A 25242-nucleotide genomic window follows, 5' to 3' on the forward strand; every position below is an offset into this window, starting at 1 on the left:
CCGCCGCTAACTCTAGTCCCCGGCCTCTGCTCACTCAAGGCCACCGTGTGTGACGCTGTTTCGTTGTTAAAGCGAAACTACTTTGTTTGGTCTTCCAAAAATGGACACGACTAGAAATCAGTGGTTAAGTTGTATTTACAACACTGTTCCAGAACACTTCAAGCCAAATATTCAGATGTGTGCAGCACATTTTATGGAGGACTGTTTACTGATCCTGGGAGAGTAGACTACAATGCCGGCTGTTCTGACTCACAGACTGTAAGTAAGTTTTTTATTTTTAAAGAGTTTTTATATTTTATATATTTAAAGCGAGTTTTTTGAGCAGTGTAGAGTAGGGCTTGTTGTTTGTCATTTCTCTGATCACAAATGCAGACATTTTATGTTTACGCGGCGCGATGCAACGAAACGCGTAAAAAGACAGTATAAGTTATTATAATCCATAATTATCTCCCCATTGGATGCAACGAATGCCTCGTTTATAATGGGTTTTCATGTTTTTGAATCATCGCTCCGTTTAATTTGCACATTGGCATTTGATTAAGTTAAAACATGTTAGGCTGTGATATTACTGATTAATATAATTAAATATGAATATTTTTCACAGGGCCTTGATTACATCAGTAAAGAAAGTAATAATTTTAATCTTATTTATTAGTTTACTTATTTTTATTTATTATTTTTATAGAAACATGCACTTGAATTGTGTACAAATAAATTTATCTCAGGGTTATTATAGTTAACTTAAACTTAAGCTAAAACTTTTAAAAACATTTTAGTTACTTGAAATAAAATAAATGTTAACTGAAATAATAACCAAAAAAACATTTTATTTCAGCTAGTTGCTAAAGAGACATTTCTCATTTTAATCCAGTTTTAACATAATCGAATGTATTAAAATAACTAAAAATAAAACAGAAATAAATTTAATAAAAACTAAAAGTCAAAACTTACAAAAAAATATGAAATCAGACAAAATTACTAAAACTTTAATTAAGATGAAAATGAAAACAAAATATAAATATATAACACATTCAAAATATTAATAAAAACTTCTATTTGAGATACTTTATTTTAGTATCTCGCGAATAGGAACGTGTATAAAAAAATGTATAGGCTCAATTTGGATTTCAATGTGATTTTAAAGACTATAAATTAATTGAGACATATTGAGATGTATCTCCTGATGTAATTTTGGGAAAAGAAAATGAAAAAATAATGAATTGTGTACAATAATGTCAAGTAAATAGAGTCTAGTTTGATTTCATGTTGACTTCAAGAGCATGGTAGGGTAACACTTTACTTGAAGGGGTATGCGTAAGACTGACATGACACCTTCATAATCATGACGACACATGTCATGAATATGAAGGAGGTTTTATGCATGTTTATGACAACTGTCATTAAGTGTCATTCGCTCAGTTATGTAATTTTTTATGCAAATATGACATTATTTGACCTAACCCTACCCCTACCCTTACCCCTAACCATAGCCCATAACAAAGACATCTCAAACAATGTCATCTTTGCATTAAAAATTACATAACTGAGCGAATGACACTTAATGACAGTTGTCATAAACATGCATTAAAAAAAACCTTCATATTCATGACATGTGTCATGTCATGATTATGTAGGTGTCATGTCAGTCTTATGCACACCCCTTCAAGAAAAGTGTAACCCATGAATGTCTAAAACAGTGTTTACAGCAATGTTTTGGTTTATTTATATGCATTTTATTGATTACATTTAGCTTGGTCACTGTATATTTATAAATATTACGTTCAGCTCTGTTACCAGAATCTCAGTGAGTGTTAGAAAATCAGTGAAAAAAATCGTTGAGTGTTATAGTAACATATGATCTTTTGTCATATCGATAAGGCCTCTCAGAAAGGATCTGAACTGAATTAAACGGTCTTGGCTAAAGTGCCTGTGAGGATGTTTTTGGGAGCGCTCGAGCTGTGAGATGCGAGCTCAAATGCGGAGTCGGCCTTGAAAGTGCTCAGCAAAAAAAAAAACACAATTCAATTAGCCAACATTTAACTGCCATGATCAGACACCCAATACCCGTAAAGCGGCTGAAAAATCAATCTCTGTCTCCGGCGCTCCGGTTGCTAGGAGACGGTGTAAGAGCAGGTGCATACAGCTATATGAAGGCTCTTGACTTGAAGATGAGATCATCGTCTTCTGCCTTTTCTCAAAGTTAAACCGCTGTGTGGTGCTGCATTGATGATTTCACGTCAGGATGCAGTTGCCATGTTCTTACAGGAAGCCTAAGGTTAAAAAAACATGGAAAGGTCATAATAATCTGATACGAGGTATACAAAATGACAGGAAAAGCTGATTTAATGCTCATAAACACATACAGTGGGGTTCAGAAGAATTGCATTGAAAATCTGAAATTTAAAAACCTGAAATTTAAATTAAGTTTAAGCATTCAGCAAAAGTAAAAATTCATGTAAAATGAATAAGCAGTCTTTCATTTTCAGTACTGTTACATTTGTCCTGGGTACATTTAACCCTTGTGCTGTGCTGAAAATCCTTTACCTAATTTGGTGTTCCTGGTCAAAAATGACCAGCCTTTGAAAAACAATTGCTTGAATACTTTTCAATTAAACTATATTATCATCAAATCTCGGATTTAATCTTTGGCTGATTTTCTTTCAATCAGCACAGGTTTTGTATTTGCTTTTGGAACTGATAGATCATCGGCCTTATTGATCTGAGCTTATACACCTCAGTTTTTGAATGGAAAAAAAGCATCATTTGTGAATAATTTTGGCAATATTCACTCACCTATATGATCAATCAGTTCCAAAAAGAAATACAAAACCTGTGCTAATTGAAAGACAACAAGATGATAAGGAGATTGAATATTTGGTAATAATATAACATAAGTAATTTGCAAGCAATTCATTTTTTTTGTAGCCTAGACTGTAAAAAATATTTTTCAAGGTCATAAATAAAACAAAGATTATTGGAGTATGTTCTAAGATCAATTTCTGAGTGTAAATAGTTTCTACAGTATTGTTATTCTTCAGTGTAGTAACTTTTGATCACAAGTGTAACAAGATGAGAAAAAAAGTGATAACATTAGCTAGCATTTTTTGGGAAAAAGAAAATCCTCTCCAAGTCAAAATGACCAGAACATGAGGAAAATAGTTTTTGAGGTTTTTGTTGTTGTTTTGGGAATTTAGTGGGCCGGTGCTTGAAGGAAGACTGTCTCAGATCTGTTTGAGCTTTGTCTGAAAGGGTATTTCCTGTGCTTTCTCTCCACCTGAGAATACAAAGTTGTTAAAGCCACAGTCATTGTATCAGATGGTAGCACCATGGTACACAATGAGATATACACACACACCATGGTACTAAAAGATGATGATATTCATATGGTTTATATTGTTCTTCAAGGTATGTAAAAATACCATTGAAAATTGTTAAAAGAATGTTTTCAGTATTGATAATACTAATAAATGTTTCTTGAACATCAAATCAGCATATTAGAACGATTTCTGAAGAATCACACTGAAGAGTAGAGTAATGATGGTGAAAATTCAGCTTTGCATGACAGGAATAAATTATATTTAACAATATATTCAAATAGAAAGAAGCTACTTTAAATGATAATAATAATTTTTACTGTAATAAATTCAGCCTCTCGATCAGAAAATCTAACTGAAAACAGGAAACAACTGGAAATGAGTCTCCCTACAGCTTTCTTTAATAGACTAGCTTGAAAGGTTTTAAAAGACATATATTGTAACAGATGTTAGATAACCACAAGCCCACCCAGTCATCGATGGACTTCCTGTTTATCAGGATGTTGTCTTGGCCACTTCCTGGCAAGGCACCTTGTGAGAATATGTCCTGTTGTATCAAACGTATGAAGCTGAGGTATAATCTTTCAAATAATTTAGAGCTCAGATCTGGAAGGTCTTGTGGAATAAGTGTCAGTTTGAGGAAAAAATATTGGGATGAATTTAAATATAAGCACAAATATGTAAAGTTGTCATACAGTCATGTATTGAATTTGTCAATATAATGCTACATGCACTTTTACAAGTTGTTTGAACTGAAATGTGTGTTGGCAGTGTGTGTACACAACCACCCTAAAATGATTAAAATCAACCCAGTGGTTTTTTGTTAATCTACTAAAATCTTTACTCCTTTCTCAAATCCATTGAGACCCTAAAGAATCATATCAACCTGTGGAAAATGGGCATCATATGGCCCCTTTAAATGCTGTTTGTTCACAGCCTCTTTATCTCATTGGCTAATAACTAGCTCATATCGTTCTGGATATCACTGCATCTGCTATTCTATTTAAGCAGTAGTGGTCAAGCCAGCACCGGAAAACAATCATTCTGCATCACAGGTGCATCCGTGCAGACAGCAGTGCTGAAGGGCCCAAACCAAAGCAACCACTGCAGTTGACTTCATTAACACGCAAAGACTGCAGACAGGAGAGCATAATGCTATTTAATGAAGTGCCCAGCATGCATTTAGATGTTTAAGAGCCATTCTGGAGGTCAACGTTAAGAATGTCAATTAGTTAAACTGATATGTTGAACTTTACAGTGGACACTAAAATATCATCATTACATTTGCAAACTACTTTTGCATCCATTTATTGTGTCATGCTTATTTTGCATAGTTTAATTGCATTGTAAAGTACTGCAAAATAAATTAACTTTTATTTGAATCAAATCAAATCAAACCAGTCGTGCTGAGTTACACAGCAATTCATTATAAGTATTGGGTAAAGTTAGATCCATTTTGAGAATATTGAGAACAACAAACGGTGCTGTTGGTTAACTATGATCTATTCTACCACACTCTTCACACTTCACCTTGACCAGAAGACAGAAGAGAAAGAGGGGGGAGATCGCATGAGATGAACATTTGGGCACACTGACACTGACACTGAGGAAGTAATGATTGTGTGTTTTAATGTGAGCGTGTGTGACAGCACTTATGTTAGTTGGATTTGTGATTAAACGCTTCGAAATGAAGCTCTCCTGCCCTTTGATCTGTGTGCTCATTTTGTCCTGCATTTGCTTCAGAGGTAAGAGCCACATCGAGTCTAAACACCTACTCAAAATACTAGTTATTTTAATAATTATGTGTCTCTTTTTTATTATCTTGGGCTCAAAGTGTCTTTTGTTTAGGTAGTGTTTATTTGTTATGTTACCATAATGGCATTTTGTCTTTGTTATCACATGTTTATTAGCCATAATTCATGCAAAGTCAAATTTTGTAATAAACTTTATTACATACTGCCTTCTGTTTTATCATTTACTTTTGGTAACACTTTACAATAAGGTTCTTTAGTTAACATTAGTTCAGTTAACACGAACTGAGAATGAACAATACTTCTACAGTATTTATTAATCTTAGCTAATGTTAATTCCAACATTTACTAATGCAGTATTAAAATCAAAAACTGTGCTTGTTAACATTAGTTCAGTTAACACGAACTGAGAATGAACAATACTTCTACAGTATTTATTAATCTTAGCTAATGTTAATTCCAACATTTACTAATGCAGTATTAAAATCAAAAACTGTGCTTGTTAACATTAGTTAATGCACTGTGAATTAGCATGAACTAACAATGAATTACTATATTTTCATTAACTAACATTAACAAAGATGAATAAATACTGAAATGAATGTATTGCACATTGCTTGTTCATGTTAGTTAATACATTAACTCACATTAACTAGGCTAATGGAACCTTATTGTAAAGTGTTACCATATTAATTTTTTTTAATTGCAGATCATATCAGAGGTTAAAGTATGTTATATGTTAACATTACATCAGTGATATCAACTTATGTGAAGTGTTTTTATATATTTTTTTAAGTGTAGTTAGGTTGTGTTGGCTTTGAATGTATTTAAATGAATTGTGTTCACATTTGGACTGCCTGTCCAAAAAAAAAAGTCGCACTCTCTAGTATTTCACTGGATCCCCTTTAGCTTTGATAACACTGTGCATTAGTCAGCAACCTTATGCAACACCACAGCATTTATTTCCATCAAGAGTTGAGATCTGTTTTTGACAACGGGAGAGTCGAACCACTCAGAAAAGTCGACTCTAGCACGTCCTAAAGACTTTCAATAGGGTTAAGCTCAGGACTCTGTGGTGGCCAATTCATACATGAAAATGATTCCTCGTGCTCACTGAACCACTATTTCACAATTTGAGCCCGATGAATCTTAGAATTTTCGCACTGAATCGGTCATGGTTATAAGAATTTGCAAACACATAACATGCCAGAAACATATTAATCACTGCAATAATGATCCAAGCCTAGACTCTAAAGTATTTTCTCAATTAAATCCAAACATTGACTTGTTTTTTGGCCAGGCAGTGTATGTTATATACTGCTAGTATGAGGAAGATGTTGATATTTTTGTTTTACAATTTACAGTAGCTGTTAAAAAAAAAAAAAAAACTAGGGCTAATTTATGGAACATAATTACATTATATGCTTCAATCACACCTCTAGTTCACTTTTCATCCAATACTAAGACGAACTATATTGTACTGTATGCTTCTGTAGATGTTCCTACAGCACAAAATGTTTCTATATATCAGATGTACAGTATATAGTCCGAAATATTGATCAGACATATAAAAATCTCCTCATTTGTATAAATGTGGATACATGTGTACTTAATGAATAAAAGCAAATGTGAATGGTTTCTTGATCAATTCTTTCATAGGTTCCAGTCAGTATCTCTCTGTGTTTCAGAGGGTTAATGGAAATGTCTGTAAAATTGCTGAATAATGTCCAGGCAAAAAATTACCAGTACCAGTACTTATTTATTTTTCAATTTTTGTTTTGTTTTAAATACTAACAGTTTGAGTAACAGAAAAGTCCTCAAAGCCACAAGATAATACAACAAAACGTTCATGTGTTTTGTGTGTGTTTATGCTTTTCTCACAGTTTCAAGTCAGAATCTGTCTGTGATTCAGAGTCCATCCAGCATCACTGTGAATGAAGGAGAATCTACTCACATCAGCTGCTGCTGGAATGAAATCACACAGAAAGTTAAAGTTGCTTGGTACATCAATGAGAAAAAACACACCAGAGTAAAGCAGGATTTCCAAGAGCATAAAACACAGAACTGTTCAATTCTGAATCTCACAAACATACTTAAAACCGCTTCAGGTCATTATGTTTGTGAAGTGACTCAAGACATACCAATCCTGCTTGAGAAGAATGGTAGTGGAACAGTCATATCTGTCAATGACAATCTAGTAGAAATGACAACTGGTAAGTTATTAAAAGGCTAAAAGACCACCATTATTTATTCAGATCACCTGCTACTGGAATAAAAGCAGTCTGGAAGTATTGTCCTGCAAAGAATGTCAGCACAAAAGCACCTTTTATTCTAAAAATCCCAAATAACAAAACAATGTCGGTGATTATGTTTGTAAAGTGATTCAGTATTTCCTGCTTGAATATAAGGAAATCAAAATATCACTGTATGTTCATTCATTCAACAACTGAGATTGTATCACACAAATTCCAATCTACTAAAAATCTGTTGGAAGACATGCGACATAATGTAATTTAAGCAATGTCAGATTTAAGGACTGTTGCATAAAGAGACAATCCAATTTATCTGCTGTTTTACAGTCAGAGTTCACACACTTTTCAACCCAGCAGCTGGTGAGTACTTATAACATGTTACTGAAAAACATATTGTTCTGCAGTTAGTCCATGTTGTCTGGATGTCAGGGATCAGGGATCATGTGGGTGGTTTGGGTTTCTCAATGGTTTCTTGCCACTCTCTGTTGTCTGTGTCTAATAAAAGTGTATAATATGTTAATCATATTTTAAATGTATAATAGTTTCCTAAATTAACAGGCTATTTGTAAAATGTCAGAATTAATTATCGTCAATAATATTTCTCATTAAAGTAAAGCCAGATGTACTTGATAATCCGAAGAGAAATCCAAAAGATGAGAACTATAATTATTTGGATCCTAAAGGTAAGATGTTATACGAATATTGATGCTTTTTTTAAATCTTGGATGTAAAAGTTCAACATACAGTAATTTGATTCTGTAAATATTAAACTAAAGGAACTGGTTTTCATTTGTACACTCTAGGTCCAAATGAAAGGGACCTTTTCAAAATGTACAACTTTGTACCTTATTTACCTCTAAAGGTTGAATATTGTTACCTTAAAGGTACATATTAATAGTTTTTGAAAAGGAACCGCGCCAGTGACAGCTTTTGTACCTTTTTTTCCCTGATAGTGTAGAAACATAATGATTAACCCAGAAATTATTATTTTTTAAATTTATTTAATATTTTAATGAAATTAATTAGTGTTTTTTGCCTTACTATGGGTGGCCACGCACTTGAAGATTTTAAGGCCGATTTTAAGGCCGATTTTCATACCCAAACAATGGTGGCATGTCCCGATTCGAGGCTTGTCGCAAACGATTTTTTGTCCAAAAAAATCCTGTATTGTGTGGTGTCATTACGATTATTTAATTGCTTACTTGATCGGGCTCCTCTGACATGATACCCGCGATAGCCAATAAGAGTGAGCAAGCGTCACCATAACAGATGTTGTGTGCTTCTATAGCTGAAACTTGGCAACCACAAACATGCCACGAAAGTACAGTATACTGAGAAAGAATATCACCCATATTCTTTTTTCCCCTATTTTTTTTTCTATTTGTCCTCCAAGTGTTTTACTTCTCTAGTCATGGTCAATCTTACAAGTCTCCATAGTGTGCGCGTTTAAAGGATTATTACACTAAAATTGGTTGAAACTGTCTTCATGTTTGTGGTCTCCCATGGTTATCAATTCAGTTAAAGGTGACCTATTATGCACCTTTTTACAATATGTAATATAAGTCTCTGGTGTCCCCAGAATGTGTCTGTGAAGTTTCAGCTCAAAATACTCCACAGATAATTTATTATATAATTTTTAAAATGCCTATTTTGAGTGGAAGCGGAAACGCGCTGTTTTTCGGGCCTGTCTCTTTAAATGCAAATGAGCTGCTGCTCCCCGCCCCCTTTTTCAGAATAGAGCTGTGCCTTTACAGCTGGTATCTGCTAAAAAACATCTTTTTTGGTTCTGATTATCATGTTTATCGCACTGAAATCATGCGTTTGAAACCATATGAGTTTAAACTTCTGATATACGGTTTTCTGAGCGCACACATCTGAAGCACACGGACAGAAAGCGGCTGTCACAGCATGCGAGTACTAAACTAAGTTCTCATTCACACACAAGTTAAGTTAAAACACAAATGAGTTATAAAAACAGTCAGTTATGTCTGTGAAGGTAAACAGCTGGGAAATAAATCGTTTGTTTATTTTAGATCTGTGTGGCAGCAGCAGCAATATACAGTAAATAAATCAATAAATGCACTGCTCTCTCGTCTCCTCTGAGGCTGGGACTCTAAACAGTGTTCTGTGCTCGTCTGTGCAGCCAAAGGCAGAACAGTTAGCATGTTTTGCTCAAACGTTCGCCATGGCATTAGAGCTGGTACACCATTGTGGCTTGTGAAATCAAAATAACGGCGCCGTGGGTGGAAATTGACTGATTAAGGGGAGGTAACATTATAATGAGATCCCTTTGCCACGTCACCAAGGGAGCCAAATCAGACTCGCTCGTTTTCTCAGACGCTTGCAGAAAAAGGCTTCCCAAAACAAAGTTATTGGGTTAATCATTTTCACGTTTCCTTGGTTAGCAGATGCACCGGGGACCTGATTATAGCACTTAAAACCTGGGAAAGTCAGATTTTCATGATATGTCACCTTTAAGATTTGAAAATCGTCTAGTGTATCCTAGGGCTAAGTTAGGTTTTCCCCTTTTGTAGTTTTGTAGAATTCCTTTAAATTCTCACTAAAAAGTACGATGTGCCCCAAACAAACTACAACGACCCTTTAGGTTTTTGTAAAAGATCTTAAAAAGCTCAATTGTTTTTCACAGGTAGTTTGCGGGAGGTTGTGATCATATATATTTTCAGAAGTCTGCCCTTCATCTGTCTGCTGGTGGTGTTCTTTTACCTAAACAGGGACAAAAAACAAGTCACAGCATCAAGACCAGGTTACTGTTCAACATATCCAACACAAACTTCACAACATAGTTTAGCTGTTTGTTTAGCCTTTAACCAAACAAACCAGCTCTGTGATAAAGAATTTGATTCAAACTTACATAATTTGATCTGAAACAAAAATATAACTGATAAACTGATAAAACTGAATGCTTAACACCTTTCACAAGACCAGTATCACATGTATCCTAAAAAGATAGAATCGCAGAATTCCAGAATTCCAGACTACAATGATTGAAAAAAAATCCAAGATGATGCAAGATTAATGCACAAAAGATGATTTAATTAATGCAAAAACTATCAATAAAGATAGTCACTATTTTACAACCTCTGAGTTCTTATCTTGAAAGGTTTACAGTCAATTATAAATACATTTAATTACAGAGATCTTTAGTAGGATTTTTTTTTTCTAAACACTTGACAGAATATTCAGATTTTTTAAATCGCAGCAGTGGTGTATGAATTTGGTCAGTGTCTAACAACATATCAGACAGTTTGTTTTCATGCATGAGCACCTGTTGACTATTTTTGTCTCTTTGTTATGACAAAGTGTGGTAAGCAAAGTTAAATAATGGGTTTGTACCACAGTTAAGAATAGTTCACCCAAAAATGAAAAATTTGCTGAAAATGTGCTCATCCTCAGGCCATCAAAGATGTGTTTCTTCATCAGAACAGATTTGGAGAAATTTAGCATTGCATTAAATGGGTGCCGTCTGTGAAGGTAAACAGCTGGGAAATAAATCGTTTGTTTATTTTAGATCTGTGTGGCAGCAGCAGCAATATACAGTAAATAAATCAATAAATGCACTGCTCTCTCGTCTCCTCTGAGGCTGGGACTCTAAACAGTGTTCTGTGCTCGTCTGTGCAGCCAAAGGCAGAACAGTTAGCATGTTTTGCTCAAACGTTCGCCATGGCATTAGAGCTGGTACACCATTGTGGCTTGTGAAATCAAAATAACGGCGCCGTGGGTGGAAATTGACTGATTAAGGGGAGGTAACATTATAATGAGATCCCTTTGCCACGTCACCAAGGGAGCCAAATCAGACTCGCTCGTTTTCTCAGACGCTTGCAGAAAAAGGCTTCCCAAAACAAAGTTATTGGGTTAATCATTTTCACGTTTCCTTGGTTAGCAGATGCACCGGGGACCTGATTATAGCACTTAAAACCTGGGAAAGTCAGATTTTCATGATATGTCACCTTTAAGATTTGAAAATCGTCTAGTGTATCCTAGGGCTAAGTTAGGTTTTCCCCTTTTGTAGTTTTGTAGAATTCCTTTAAATTCTCACTAAAAAGTAGGATGTGCCCCAAACAAACTACAACGACCCTTTAGGTTTTTGTAAAAGATCTTAAAAAGCTCAATTGTTTTTCACAGGTAGTTTGCGGGAGGTTGTGATCATATATATTTTCAGAAGTCTGCCCTTCATCTGTCTGCTGGTGGTGTTCTTTTACCTAAACAGGGACAAAAAACAAGTCACAGCATCAAGACCAGGTTACTGTTCAACATATCCAACACAAACTTCACAACATAGTTTAGCTGTTTGTTTAGCCTTTAACCAAACAAACCAGCTCTGTGATAAAGAATTTGATTCAAACTTACATAATTTGATCTGAAACAAAAATATAACTGATAAAGATACAAGACTGAATGCTTAACACCTTTCACAAGACCAGTATCACATGTATCCTAAAAAGATAGAATCGCAGAATTCCAGAATGCATTGCTACAATGATTGAAAAAAAATCCAAGATGATGCAAGATTAATGCACAAAAGATGATTTAATTAATGCAAAAACTATCAATAAAGATAGTCACTATTTTACAACCTCTGAGTTCTTATCTTGAAAGGTTTACAGTCAATTATAAATACATTTAATTACAGAGATCTTTAGTAGGATTTTTTTTTTCTAAACACTTGACAGAATATTCAGATTTTTTAAATCGCAGCAGTGGTGTATGAATTTGGTCAGTGTCTAACAACATATCAGACAGTTTGTTTTCATGCATGAGCACCTGTTGACTATTTTTGTCTCTTTGTTATGACAAAGTGTGGTAAGCAAAGTTAAATAATGGGTTTGTACCACAGTTAAGAATAGTTCACCCAAAAATGAAAAATTTGCTGAAAATGTGCTCATCCTCAGGCCATCAAAGATGTGTTTCTTCATCAGAACAGATTTGGAGAAATTTAGCATTGCATTAAATGGGTGCCGTCTGAATGAGAGTCTAAACAGCTGATAAAAACACCGCAATAATCCACAAGTAATCCACATGACTCCAGACCAACAATTAATGTCTTGTAAAGTGAAAAGCTGCGTGTTTGTAAGAAATAAATCTAGTATTAAGGCACTTGAGCTTTAAACTGTTGCTTCTGGCCAAAATACAAGTCCATAATCCATAATAATGCTTCCTCCAGTGAAAAAGTCCATCACCTGTTGTCTTCTCACATCAAAATCCACCGATACATGTGCTTATAACTGTTTTGGACTGTTTTCACTTGTAAACGATGCTTGATCTGTGCAGACTTTTTCACTGGAGAAATCATTATTATGGATAGAGGACTTTATGGATATAAGTAAAAATGTCTTAAAGGGGGCACAAGTCCCCATGAGGAAACATAAACATTAAAGGGGTCATATGATGCGATTTCAAGTTTTCCTTTCTCTTTGGAGTGTTACAAGCTGATTGTGCATAGATAAGATCCCTGAAGTTGCAAAGACTAAAGTCTCAAATATGACCTACAATAATGTACAGATTTGAAAAATAATGTGTTTTTTGAACATTAAAGCATGTCAACATATTCTGTTACACCAAATACACTAAATAATGATCTTTAAAATAGCATCATATGACCCCTTTAATGATAGATTTATTTGTTACAAACATGAAGCTTTTCACTTCACAAGTCATTAATTGATGGACTGGAGTGTTGTGGATTATTTGTGGATTATTGTGATGTTTTTATCAGCTGTTTGGACTCTCATTCTGATGGCACCCATTCACTGCAGAGCATCCACTGGTGAGCAATCACTACATCTTGGATTGCCCAAGGGTGAGTAAATTTTCAGCAGATTTTCTTTTTTTGGCAAACTGTTCCTTTAAAGTAAAAGTTAAAGGCACAATACTATGTAATTTTTGCCACTAGAGGGCGCGTATTCAAAATAAACAAATAGACAAAGGCGTAGTTAGATGACGCCGTGACTGAGCGTGGAATCATGGGAGTTGTCGTCTTCATCCTCACAGCCAATGCAATCCGACGGGACTCGGGCAGAAATCATGTTCATGCATGAGCTAATGATTTATTAAGGTAGTAGAATGAAGCAGGGTGAGGCTGAAAGCCGTCGAAGCGAAACAAGGCCGCTGAACGAGCGCGACGCACGAGCTCGAGCTCGAAAGCAGCGGAGCTTTTATTATGCCACAGTTGACCGCTTCCGCTCCTTCCGGTCTTGCGTACGCATGTGGGGGAAAAAAGCAGCGCTGTCTTATCATACTAGATACATTTGAAAGTTTTGTTATTATGATACTCTGTGCAGTCGTCATCAGTCTAATAAAACGCACAACATATTAAAGCGTCTTTGGTGTTTCCATGTTTTCTACAAAACAAAACCGGAAATCGAGGGTGTATGACGTCATTGGCAGGCGACACAATGACACTATGGACACGGTCCGTGTCACTAGTTAAAATTGAGTTTAAGTATTTGCTATTGACTGTTCAAATGCGGAGTTTTGCGCATCGTGTGTGTGTGTGTGTGTGTGTGTGTGTGTGTGTGCGCGCGTGTGTGTGTGCGTGAGAGAGAGACAGGGTCACATCACAGTGGAGTCAGCTGTCTTAACCGTGGCTTGTGTACTGCAAACACATACAGCTTCATCACTGTGTCTGTCACGCGACTCTGTTCCCCTTTCGGGCTTGAACTGATGGTAAAACTAATGACATTATTTACTGTCTTTACATTTATTTTGAAAGATGAAGCTCGCGATTATGGTAAGGGGCGTTACATTTCTGACAAGTGCTTGCGGTGTTCGGCCAATCACAATGCACTGGGTCAGCTGGCCAATCAGAGCAGACTGTGCTTGTCGGAAGGAGGGACTTTGTAGAAAACGAAGCGTTTGAGAGAGGCGGGGGCATATATGACCTACAATAATGTACAGATTTGAAAAATAATGTGTTTTTTGAACATTAAAGCATGTCAACATATTCTGTTACACCAAATACACTAAATAATGATCTTTAAAATAGCATCATATGACCCCTTTAATGATAGATTTATTTGTTACAAACATGAAGCTTTTCACTTCACAAGTCATTAATTGATGGACTGGAGTGTTGTGGATTATTTGTGGATTATTGTGATGTTTTTATCAGCTGTTTGGACTCTCATTCTGATGGCACCCATTCACTGCAGAGCATCCACTGGTGAGCAATCACTACATCTTGGATTGCCCAAGGGTGAGTACATTTTCAGCAAATTTTCTTTTTTTGGCAAACTGTTCCTTTAAAGTAAAAGTTAAAGGCACAATACTATGTAATTTTTGCCACTAGAGGGCGCGTATTCAAAATAAACAAATAGACAAAGGCGTAGTTAGATGACGCCGTGACTGAGCGTGGAATCATGGGAGTTGTCGTCTTCATCCTCACAGCCAATGCAATCCGACGGGACTCGGGCACTATTATTATGCCACAGTCGACCTCTTCCGCTCCTTCCGGTTGTGCGTATGTGGGGGGGAAAAGCAGCGCTGTTTTATCATACTACATACATTTGAAAGTTCTGTTATAATGCTACTCTGTGCGGTCGTCACCGGTCTATTAAAAACCACAACATAATACAGCGTCTTTGGTGTTTCCATTACAAAACAAAACTGGAAAAATCGAGGGTGTATGACGTCTTTGGCAGGCGACACAATGACACTATGGACACGGTCCGTGTCACTAGTTAAAATTGCTTATTTCTCTGGATTTAAACATTCTTCGAAACATTTGGCATAATGTAAGTACACAAGTCAGCAAAATATATAACACTGTTCTAGTGGTTTTTGGATATTTTAATAAAAAAATCTTACATATTGTGCCTTTAATACCCTTAGATGTTAGTGAGATCTTGCTGATTTCTTTCTTTCTTTTCAATCTAAAGCAGTTGAGCATGCTGTAGAGTCAGAAAGACCGGATGAAGACCTGGAGGCCGGAGAGACACAGAGGAGTGAAACTGAAGAGGCGAAACAGGGTGAGAATGTTTCTGAACAGGAGAAAAAGAGGGTCAGTAACGAGAAACCTGAAGTTACTGCTACAACAGAAGAAGAAGAAGATGAAGAAAAACAGATTGATGTAGTTGTAGACACTGAACAAGGTACATCTCCAATGCATGACAATGAAAAAAACAAGACTGAATCTGTTCTGAACACTGACGAAAAGACACATCTAATGACTGATGCTGAAGAAGTGACTGTTTCTGTGCTGGGCGGCTTTGTTTCAGCTCTGTGAGACACACAGGAAATGGAGTCATGGGTGTGTTGTTCAGGTCTATGATGCCACTTCCTGCATGATTGCTTGTTTGCAGACACATACTGATTTGAAATGATTTATACTGAATTCTGAAAGTAGATGAAATATAATATGTCTTATATGTCTTGTGTATTGTGCATGCATGAATCTTTCTGTTTGATTGTGTGTATTGTGGGATTGTGTATATGGTTGTGTTCAGCGTGTCTTGGGTGAATCGAATGTGAGATCAGTGTTGTGGTTTACTGTGGGCTTCGTTGTGATAAAATTAGTTACGTGGGGAGGGGGTGAAATTCTGAGAGTACGAGTGTCTCATGCGTGTGAAAGGTTGTGATGTGGGAGTAAAGAAGAGTTCAGATTCTCAGCAGATGCTCAGAAATGAAGTGTTCCTCCAGACTCCTGTGTGGGCTCCTCATGTCATGCCTTTGTTTCAGAGGTAAGTGCCACTCGAAACTCCTTCCCCAATGGAAAACCAGCACAGATGCTCCAGGATACTGTTCTGTATAGTACAAAATCAAATAAATCAACTGTCTGTAGAGCTGTGAGAGGATGCTGCCTTTCTGTATTCATCAGGAGACAGTTTTGTAGCATTTCGGACTATTTTAATAAACACTTGTGAAGAGTTGTCTAGTTGTATAATTAGAGTATATGGTAATTTTTTCTGCCATGTTGTTGATCGCTTAGAAAACAAATTCTTCTTCATTATTCCTTTGTTGTTGATATTGATATGTTTTATAAGGTAGAGCTGTACAATAAATTAAAAGGTACTACTACTAAGGAAGGTGGAAGATTTGCACATATAAATTGCTGTAAAACATTTTTTAAAACGAGCTAAGTCACTCAGTAACATTTGTAGGCATGAACACAACATACTGTGAACAACAAGCGGTCCAATTTGAGTTGATTAGACCGATGTGATCTGTAAGCGCGTTTATATATATATATACAGTATATATACAGTAAAAGAGAGAGACTTTGTGGTCTTTATCTGTTTTTCACAATTATCACCCATTATTTTTGTCAATGTTCTTTTCTTTTTTCCCACCTTGATGTGGTTTTATTTCAAATTCTCACCAGTGGTTTTGCACCATCTTTGATTTTTTATTTAAATTTTTTAAAGAGATGTTTCCTTCCTTATAGTGGGTCTTAACTAACGTCACAAAATAAACATTATACAATTCTCAATAACAGATATGATTGAATCTTTGATTTTTTGATGAATTAAAAAATAAATTATAATTTTTACATATGATATTTATGTATTTCTTGTTTATTCCACAAGGTTAAATGCACTGTTAATAAGAAAGAAATCCTTAAAAATAGGGCACGATATAATAAAGGAATTTTCCATATTTCTTTTTTACAGGTGCATGTTTTACCTGTATTTTAAATTTTGCACTTCATTGCGTTATGTTTTAGGGTTAACGGAAATGTCTGAAAAATTGCCTGTACCAGTATTTTTTTATTTTAATTTTTTACATTTTTGTTTTGTTTTAAATACTAACAGTTTGAGTAACAGAAAAGTCCTCAAAGCCACAAGATAATACAACAAAACGTTCATGTGTTTTGTGTGTGTTTATGCTTTTCTCACAGTTTCAAGTCAGAATCTGTCTGTGATTCAGAGTCCATCCAGCATCACTGTGAATGAAGGAGAATCTACTCACATCAGCTGCTGCTGGAATGAAATCACACAGAAAGTTAAAGTTGCTTGGTACATCAATGAGAAAAAACAAAAGCAGGATTTCCAAGAGCATAAAACACAGAACTGTTCAATTCTGAATCTCACAAACATACTTAAAACCGCTTCAGGTCATTATGTTTGTGAAGTGACTCAAGACATACCAATCCTGCTTCAGAAGAATGGTAGTGGAACAGTCATATCTATCAATGACAGAGATAACAAAACAGTGACTGGTAAGATTCTTCCTTCACAATATAATTTTTACTACAAATCCCAATACAATAATAAAAAAAAATGAAAATACCACCATTATTAAAATCATACAATATAATTTCAGTTCAACTAATTCAGTCTATTTCTTCTATTGAAGTTTATGACCCGCCTCAAACTTCCCAGACTGCACACAGTTCACCAGCACCAGACACTTCACCTCCCTTTCTGCCTTTGTCTCTGGTTGCTGCCATCAGCCTGCTGACCCTCTGCTTGGCCTTCAGTGTGTGCAAGATGAGGAACTCCTGTAGAAAATCAGGTACACTTCAATACTGAGACTCATTACTGGTGTGTTTGTGCCGCCACATTGTTTTCATCATCTGTGGTATTGCTGTACTGTACTTATGTTTTCCTGCAAAGCTTAGACTCATTAAAAGTTCATTACGAATTATAAGGCTTTTTACACCAATTATACCCAGTTCAATACTGTAATCACAGCCAATGTGTCTATTTATTATTCATTCACGGATTGTACGAATTGGACATTTTCTTCAGCTGACTAAACAACAGCACCACTCAAAAAAAAAAAAAAAAAAGTACACTGACTAACAGTACAGTGAATGATGCAAGTGCATGTAATATGAAAAATAATGTAGCCTATGTCACAAAGTTGCTGTGTGAGCAGGTCTTTTATGTCAAAACTTGTCAGATTTTGTAGCGGTGTGGCCCCCCGCACAGGAAGTGCAACCGTTAAGCTTATTCAAACACACATTTACCGTTACTTTTTAAAAGTAACAGTTATTTTTCTAAAAAAAATTTTTTTTTTAAATTAATTACTATTACTATTAATAGTAGTTACTATTAATTACAAAAATTCCAAAACATTACTTTTAAAAATAATTTCATTTTTATATTATATAAAATTATATTTTCAAATATTTGTATATATGTGTATTAAGATATACATTTTATTTGACTTAAATAATATTTTGTTTTTGCAGACATGCATTACTAAAACCGGTCTCAAATGATGGGCTGCAATTAGTACATTCTGAATGGATCACAAACAGCAAGAAAATCAATGTTTTTCTCTGCAATTAATAAATAATCAAACTCTGGTATTTTAGCATACATTTTGTCATTCGGTATTATGGTTAATATTAATACAATACAAGACCAGTGTTTGGTTGGTAAAACACTTCAGCTGTTTATGCATTTACAAAATGGCCAGTTTTCCCTATTCTGACAATGTCGTATTAAACATTTTCATCTTGTTGGCCTGTGCATTCTGTATTAATATTAATATTAATTTTCAAATTAATATATTATACTATTTACATATATAATTTTACATAATATATTTCTACAATATCTCATGTCAAATCTGGTTTCTGAAGCAGAGCCATTGCTTGAGCTACTTGCGTTACTATTTCAGTTGGCTGAGGCTCTCTCACACACTCTTGCAGGTGTTTTTTTTTCTCATTTGTGGTAAAGTGGGATTTTTTTGTTTGTTTTTTTGCTGTAGTTTTTTGTCGTCTGGACATAGTTTGCATGCAATGACTTTAACACCTCTGTATATAAGCAATGCTACTTATAACATAGACAGCTTTGTTGGCTTATAATGGGAACAGTATATTTTTGTTGTGTCACAATGCCCGCTTGCAGTGTAGACATGGTGTCATGAACACTGCATAGACTTATGTGGCTTGTTGGGCAGGGCGAATTGTTTGGTTCTATGTGTCAGTAAATAAATAAACAATAGAAAGTGCATTGCTTTTTTTGGGAAAGGTTTGAGAGGCATACCTGTTACTTCTAATTAAAAAATGCAATCAGTCATGGAGATGAGAGCAGTCTGGTATTCATTTGACCTGCACAAACATAGATTTACTAGATCAAAAATTCTATAATAACATAAAGCTGGTTTGAAAGGTTATGTATGGTTTTGAATTGTCATCATAGATATTTGGATGTAGCCATAAATCTCAATGTCTGTATCTTACCTCAGAGCGAGTGGTCATTCACCAGACGCCTAGCAGTGAGGGTGAGGAGCATGAGCACATGGAAGAGGAGGACGGTAGCACAGGCTCCTCTCGAGGATCCCTCCAATGGGTAAGTCAGATCCAACCTCATGAGAAGTCGAAATAATTGGTACAAGATAGCAAAATGATATGCGTTGAGTCATGCAAAAACATACAACTCTAACCTAAGTCTATCTATAAAGCCTAACCATGTTTGTTACAGAAAACAACTATTTGTTGAACTAAGTTGTTTTCATGAGTGTGTTGGTGAGACACGCTTTCATGAGTGTGTTGGTTGGTTTCTAAACACACCCATGGCGCCAAATGTTGGTGTTTGGCTCTGTTTGAAAGAGAATACTAGCGTACTGCATGCTGCAAATTATGTCTTGTGTATTATTTTGTAAAAACTCAAACATGACCTTGTGATGTTACATGTACAGTCAAGTTCTTTTTATTTCAGTATCGTTTTCACAGTGGACATTGTTCCAAAGCAGCATTACAGAAAAATAATGTCTTAAATTGACTAATTTCTTAGTTAAATGATTTGTGTGCAGTTATCATCTTGGAAATACATAGGGTTATTTTGCATTTTTATTGTAAAAAAACAAACAAACAAACAAAAAAACGTTTAGCTGTTAATTTGTCACACTGGACTGAAGTGCATTGCATTGTGTAGCCCACACAGTCCCAGTCGGCACGTGGCTGACCTTTAATGTTGAAATAGTTGCAATAATGTCAGTTGTAGTTTCAACATTGAAATAACATTTAATGCTAAATGGTTATAAAAATGTTAAGTCAGGCTGAAATTCATTCTGTCGAAAAGGTGTTGAAACAATGTCGCAAATCAACGTAAATTCAACAATCGAAAAGTGATTCAACCTTGATTCATAAAATTGGTTCACCTGTGGATAAAAACTGAAAAGACGTCTGGGAGTGTGTTCTGTATTGTTGTAACATTTTAAGAAATGTAGAAGGTCATTTGAGTTATTCATACATATGCATAAAAATTTTTGCATAATGCAAATTCCAAAACAGACTCTTTATGAAGGACCCTTGACCCAAATCAACAATAATGCATTGTAATACAGGGCACAATAAAATGAGTCTCAAGTAGACACAAGTAGCCGGCTAGATCTGAAAAAAATAAAACATGTTTTTCTTCTGAATTAGAATGAATTAAAAATGTTTTTGCTCGGCATTGTTTTGCTTCCCACATTATTGTATGATGTCATAAAGCACAATTTCTGAGCAACATCTGCAATTCCACTGTGAGAGCATGCGGCGAGAGCTCACTGATGCGCTTCTGAGCCTCATTCTGTGTCAAATCTGCTCTTTTATATCACGTCTCTTTAAATTCTCTAGGATCCTGATGAAATTATTCCATATTACATCCATATTTCAAATGACAAGACTGTTTGATGCATGCTGTCTTTCTCTCTCTACAGTATCAAGTGCCTGTTTACTGGTCTTACTTTGATCTACAGAGAGGTGAAGACCAGTGACAACCAGAAAGGAAAGACAAACGTGATGTTCAGTTCACTGGATTGCATTTTGCATTTTTGTAAATAGCAGAAGCGATTTTAATCTTCAGATACAGTTGAAACCCTCAGCTGAAGCTCTTGATTGTGGTATCAGATGTTAATCTCTCTGTTTGTATACCAGCTCTATTGATTTTTATTCTTATTTAAAAAAAATGTTTATATGAGTCTTTCTTTAATTAAAGGGAAGATGTGTCATACTAACATGCATGAAAAACTACTTGGATTTCATGCCCAGACAGATGCAATTCAAACATGTATAAAAGTAACTCATACTGCCTGCCCTGAAGTAGTTCTCTGTGTCTAACCATGAACATTTTTATAATAAAGAGTTTTATGCTGTACAGATGTCGGCTATGCCTTTCAGCCTTCTTAGAAATGTTTCTAAGACTTGATTCTGACACTTTCATAATGTGGTGTCTTTTGCCATTTACAAAAAAAGGTCTGTGAAAACCACTGACTGTGATACTTGTGTACGTGAGAGAAGAGAGTGAGTAGATGTTGAGTTACAGGGTGGAAACTGTGATGGTATTGACAGGTCAATGGCAGGAAATGGAAACTGCAGTGCATCTGGTTTCCTTCGACTTTATTTTTAACATGATGCACTTGTGTGTTCTGTTGACCAAACAAACAAACAAACAAGCAACAAGTAATAAAGTAAATTAAATTGACTGGTAGTCACAGAATAAATACACCAGGTATTCATGACAACTGCAAGCAAACATATGCGGATGTCAGAGGTCTGACTGTAGGCACTGATAGTTGAAAACTGCAGCTAACTTTGCTAAACTGCCTGCCTGTGTGTGTGTGTGTGTGTGTGTGTTTTAATGAGCAATAATGCCCCTGGACATGTACCATGAATAAAGTAAACTAAAGTCAAAATGAATGAATGAATGAATGAATGATGCATTTATATAGCGCTTTATTGTGTATTGCTGTACACCCAAAGCGCTTTACAATCACGTTGGGGGGGTCTCTCCTCGACCACCAGAAAAAATGCTCCCTTACTTGTGTGTGAACTTCACTGGGTATAGAAACAAAATATTCTCTATTCTTTATTTTTCCCACCCTGTCTCTCTTTATTTTTTATTTTCTTATTTTGTATGATGTCTGTCCTTCCTCCAGGGGAAACGGCTAGCCATTTGAACAAGCAAACAACATCAGTCTACAGTAAATATCCAATCAAGATTGACTACCGCAAAAACGTTTGAGAAGGCGAAACACATTCTGGTCATTCATGTGTTTTGGACAACAGATTTGACAGTCTATAAAGAATGATTCTAAACATACTTGTGGTGAAAACTGTGCACAGTGTGATTTAGACAGATGAAAATTCTTAAGTATGAGGTGTGTAAGAGAAAAACTGAATCTAGGTCATGGTAGTGCATGAAGAGGACCAGTACAACTTGATGGAGCATTTGTTGTTGGCCATCTCTTTAGATTTAGTCAAAATCTGAAGTTATTTGGGGACACAGTTAGTTTTATTTGTAAGAATGTAAGAAATAACCGCAGGTTTTTAAATGCGTCATCATTAGCTTATTAAAGGTCATGGTCTGTATATATATATATATATATATATATAATGTATATATAATTTTTAAATGCTAAAATAATTCAGATTTCTGTCACTCATAGATTAGAGTGTATGCTCTGTTGCTGTTATTATTCATTCTTCAATTATCAGTGGATGCAGTTTTGCAAATGAGCATTATTTGTAAAGGGGTCCTATGATGTTGCTAAAAAGAAGATTATTTTGTGTATTTGGTGTAATGAAATGTGTTTATGCGATTTAAGGTTAAAAAAACACATTATTTTCCACATACTGTACATTATTATTTCTCCTCTATGCCCCGCCTTTCTGAAACGTGTCGATTTTTACAAAGCTCATCGGTCTGAAAACCGAGGTGTGCTCTGATTGGCCAGCTATCCAGTGCGTTGTGATTGGCCGAATACCTTAAGCGTGTGACGGAAATGTTACGCCCCTCACCATACTGTGATGCCGTGTCCGGCCGAAGCGACGAGACAAAAACATTAAAACCCATTATAAACGAGGCATTTGTAGCATCCAGTGGGGACATAATTACGGATTATAATAACTTATACTGTCTTTTTACGCGTTGTGTTGCATCGTGAGCTAAAGTGAGGAATGGCCGGCGGGCTTGCGGCAACCACATGTGAGACTAGGCTTGCCACGATAGACGGTGCTGACGGTGATACCGGGCTGCGTTCAGCCCCGACAAAAACGGTGCAAAACGTGTTTTAAACGGAAACAGTGTGCGTTGAACACCCTGTTCTGATGATGCAAGAGTTACAACTGTGGCAGCTGAGAAGGCCATTTTTGTGTTCTTTTTGAAGAATTTTCGGAGCCTGATGAAATCAGTATAAATACATGTTTAATACTGCAAAATACGCCCGATGGTACAGTCACTGCCCTTGCCCTCCAGAATAAAAGAGAACATCCCAATCAAATGAAGGGATTTGTGGAAACTGTGGTTCCTAATTATTGTGATCCAACATTTGCCTCGCATTTCAGGATGAAAAGACAAACATTTCAGGTGAAGGATAATCCGAGACTGTGTTAGGATCTACAGTATATGACCTTATTATTTTTATTGTGAGTATTAGGCTTATCATTATTGCTGATCACTCTTGTTGTACAATGATATTGTAATATTTGCCATTATATAATCAGAGCAGTATAGAAAAGTTTATGAAAGTGCCACTCCATAATACAATAGCAAAATATATAAATATGTATAGTATTTGTTACATTAATCAGTGTCTAGCACACCTTCCTAAGGAAAGCATATGGACCAGAAGACATTGCAATTACTAAATGATATTTAGACAGACTTAAAGAAGTTCCAGATCTATACTTGTGCTCTTATTCGGTTATTTTGCCTTTAATGTAAATAAACATGTGCAAACAACTTGCTCTTGTGAATTTATTTGGATGTTAATTACATTGTGCCAGCTGTCTCTTTAATACCGCGTGGTTTATATACATGTTGCTGCTGATTGGGCTGACATGTTTGACACACCCACCAAACACGAGAAAATGCATCTCAAACCCCGTTGCACACCGTTTCCAGGAAACATGTCGTTCAAACCGGAAACCGTAGCAAAACGGTGCACACCGATTTGAGCTTGAACATGCCCCTAGACGTTTTTGCTGGATGGAGGTAACCATAGCAACAGTACACTACGCACGCGCTTTCCAATAGCATCAATTTGCGTAAGCATCACAATTTTTGTAACACTTTATTATAGAATTAGATTTACATAATAAAGATAATAGTTTTTACACATTTTAGAAAAAAAAATAAAGAACCTTTAGTTAGCTATAGGCTTTTACGTGACAAATTACAATTTGCATTGCGTGAGATGAACCTCGACAGATGATGCCCTGAAAACTACCTTTACAATTAATGCATTCAATCATTTAAAATTCTCTTTAAAAAGTCGACCATTTGAAAAATCACTGTATAATTCGTACACTATTCATAGGCTATTTCCCCTTTCCCCATTGTTTATCATTTTAGTTCAGTGTGGTTGCATATCATTTTTAAAAAAAAATTTTTTTTTAGCTACTCAAGACGATAGCATACCTATCTGGTTTGTCAAACAGTGTCTCTGATTTCATAAACGTCTGCTTCATATTCCTCAGTGCTGTTTCAGTCAGATCTAATAACTGGAGCTCGGTGTTTAATATGGTTTGTACTCAAACACCAGGGAAAGCGAGCACGTTTTGTCTTCCGCCTTTGTATCTCTCCCCGTGATAATTCTATCTAGCTCTGATCAAACCACTGATATTTCTGTGCTGAGATTTGGGGCTTTCAGCACGAACGAATGGAGCAACACTGCCTACCCACTCCCGGTGAACGGATCGTTAATATTTTATCCTGAGAGAACTCTGGAAGCTGGGCTGAAAAAATACATTTTATTTTTTAGCCTATTACTAAACGATACAGTATTCTGAAAGTGAAAATTAAGACACAAAAATGTGTCTTAACACAATTAAATAGACTAATGAAACGATACATGGGTGGATTTTATTTTACACACAGTCAGAGCATCTGTTGGCTGTCTTGCGCGTTCTCTCGGCTCTGAATTAAAAGTGGATGGATAGTGCTGTTTCGTGGCCCTTCTTTTAACGTGACCGTAGCAAAATGGTGCACACCGGTTTGAGCTTGAACTTGCCCCCGGTGTTTAGCTGCA

General features: G+C 35.7%; 2 protein-coding genes across 2 annotated transcripts in view; both read left to right on the forward strand.

Annotated features, from left to right (window-relative positions):
- Positions 1-15583, forward strand: part of LOC107584651 (uncharacterized) — a 30542-nt gene extending 14959 nt beyond the window's left edge. Inside the window, exons 3-6 of the mRNA XM_016271360.1 lie at positions 6949-7278; positions 7645-7677; positions 9965-10081; positions 15213-15583. Coding sequence (XP_016126846.1) covers positions 6949-7278; positions 7645-7677; positions 9965-10081; positions 15213-15559 — 827 coding nt within the window. The 3' untranslated portion in view covers positions 15560-15583. The remainder of the gene's footprint in view (positions 1-6948; positions 7279-7644; positions 7678-9964; positions 10082-15212) is intronic.
- Positions 15584-15623: 40 nt separating this feature from the next.
- Positions 15624-21354, forward strand: LOC107584581 (uncharacterized). The gene is made up of 5 exons (XM_016271284.1): positions 15624-16013; positions 17171-17491; positions 17629-17787; positions 19474-19577; positions 20932-21354. Exons 1-5 carry the CDS (start codon positions 15956-15958, stop codon positions 20986-20988), a joined length of 699 nt encoding a protein of 232 aa, XP_016126770.1. The 5' UTR covers positions 15624-15955; the 3' UTR covers positions 20989-21354.
- The last annotated feature ends 3888 nt before the right edge of the window (positions 21355-25242 follow it).

Source organism: Sinocyclocheilus grahami, unplaced genomic scaffold (assembly GCF_001515645.1).
Source record: "Sinocyclocheilus grahami isolate Dianchi unplaced genomic scaffold, SAMN03320097.WGS_v1.1 scaffold61.1, whole genome shotgun sequence".
NCBI classification, from domain to species: domain Eukaryota; kingdom Metazoa; phylum Chordata; class Actinopteri; order Cypriniformes; family Cyprinidae; genus Sinocyclocheilus; species Sinocyclocheilus grahami.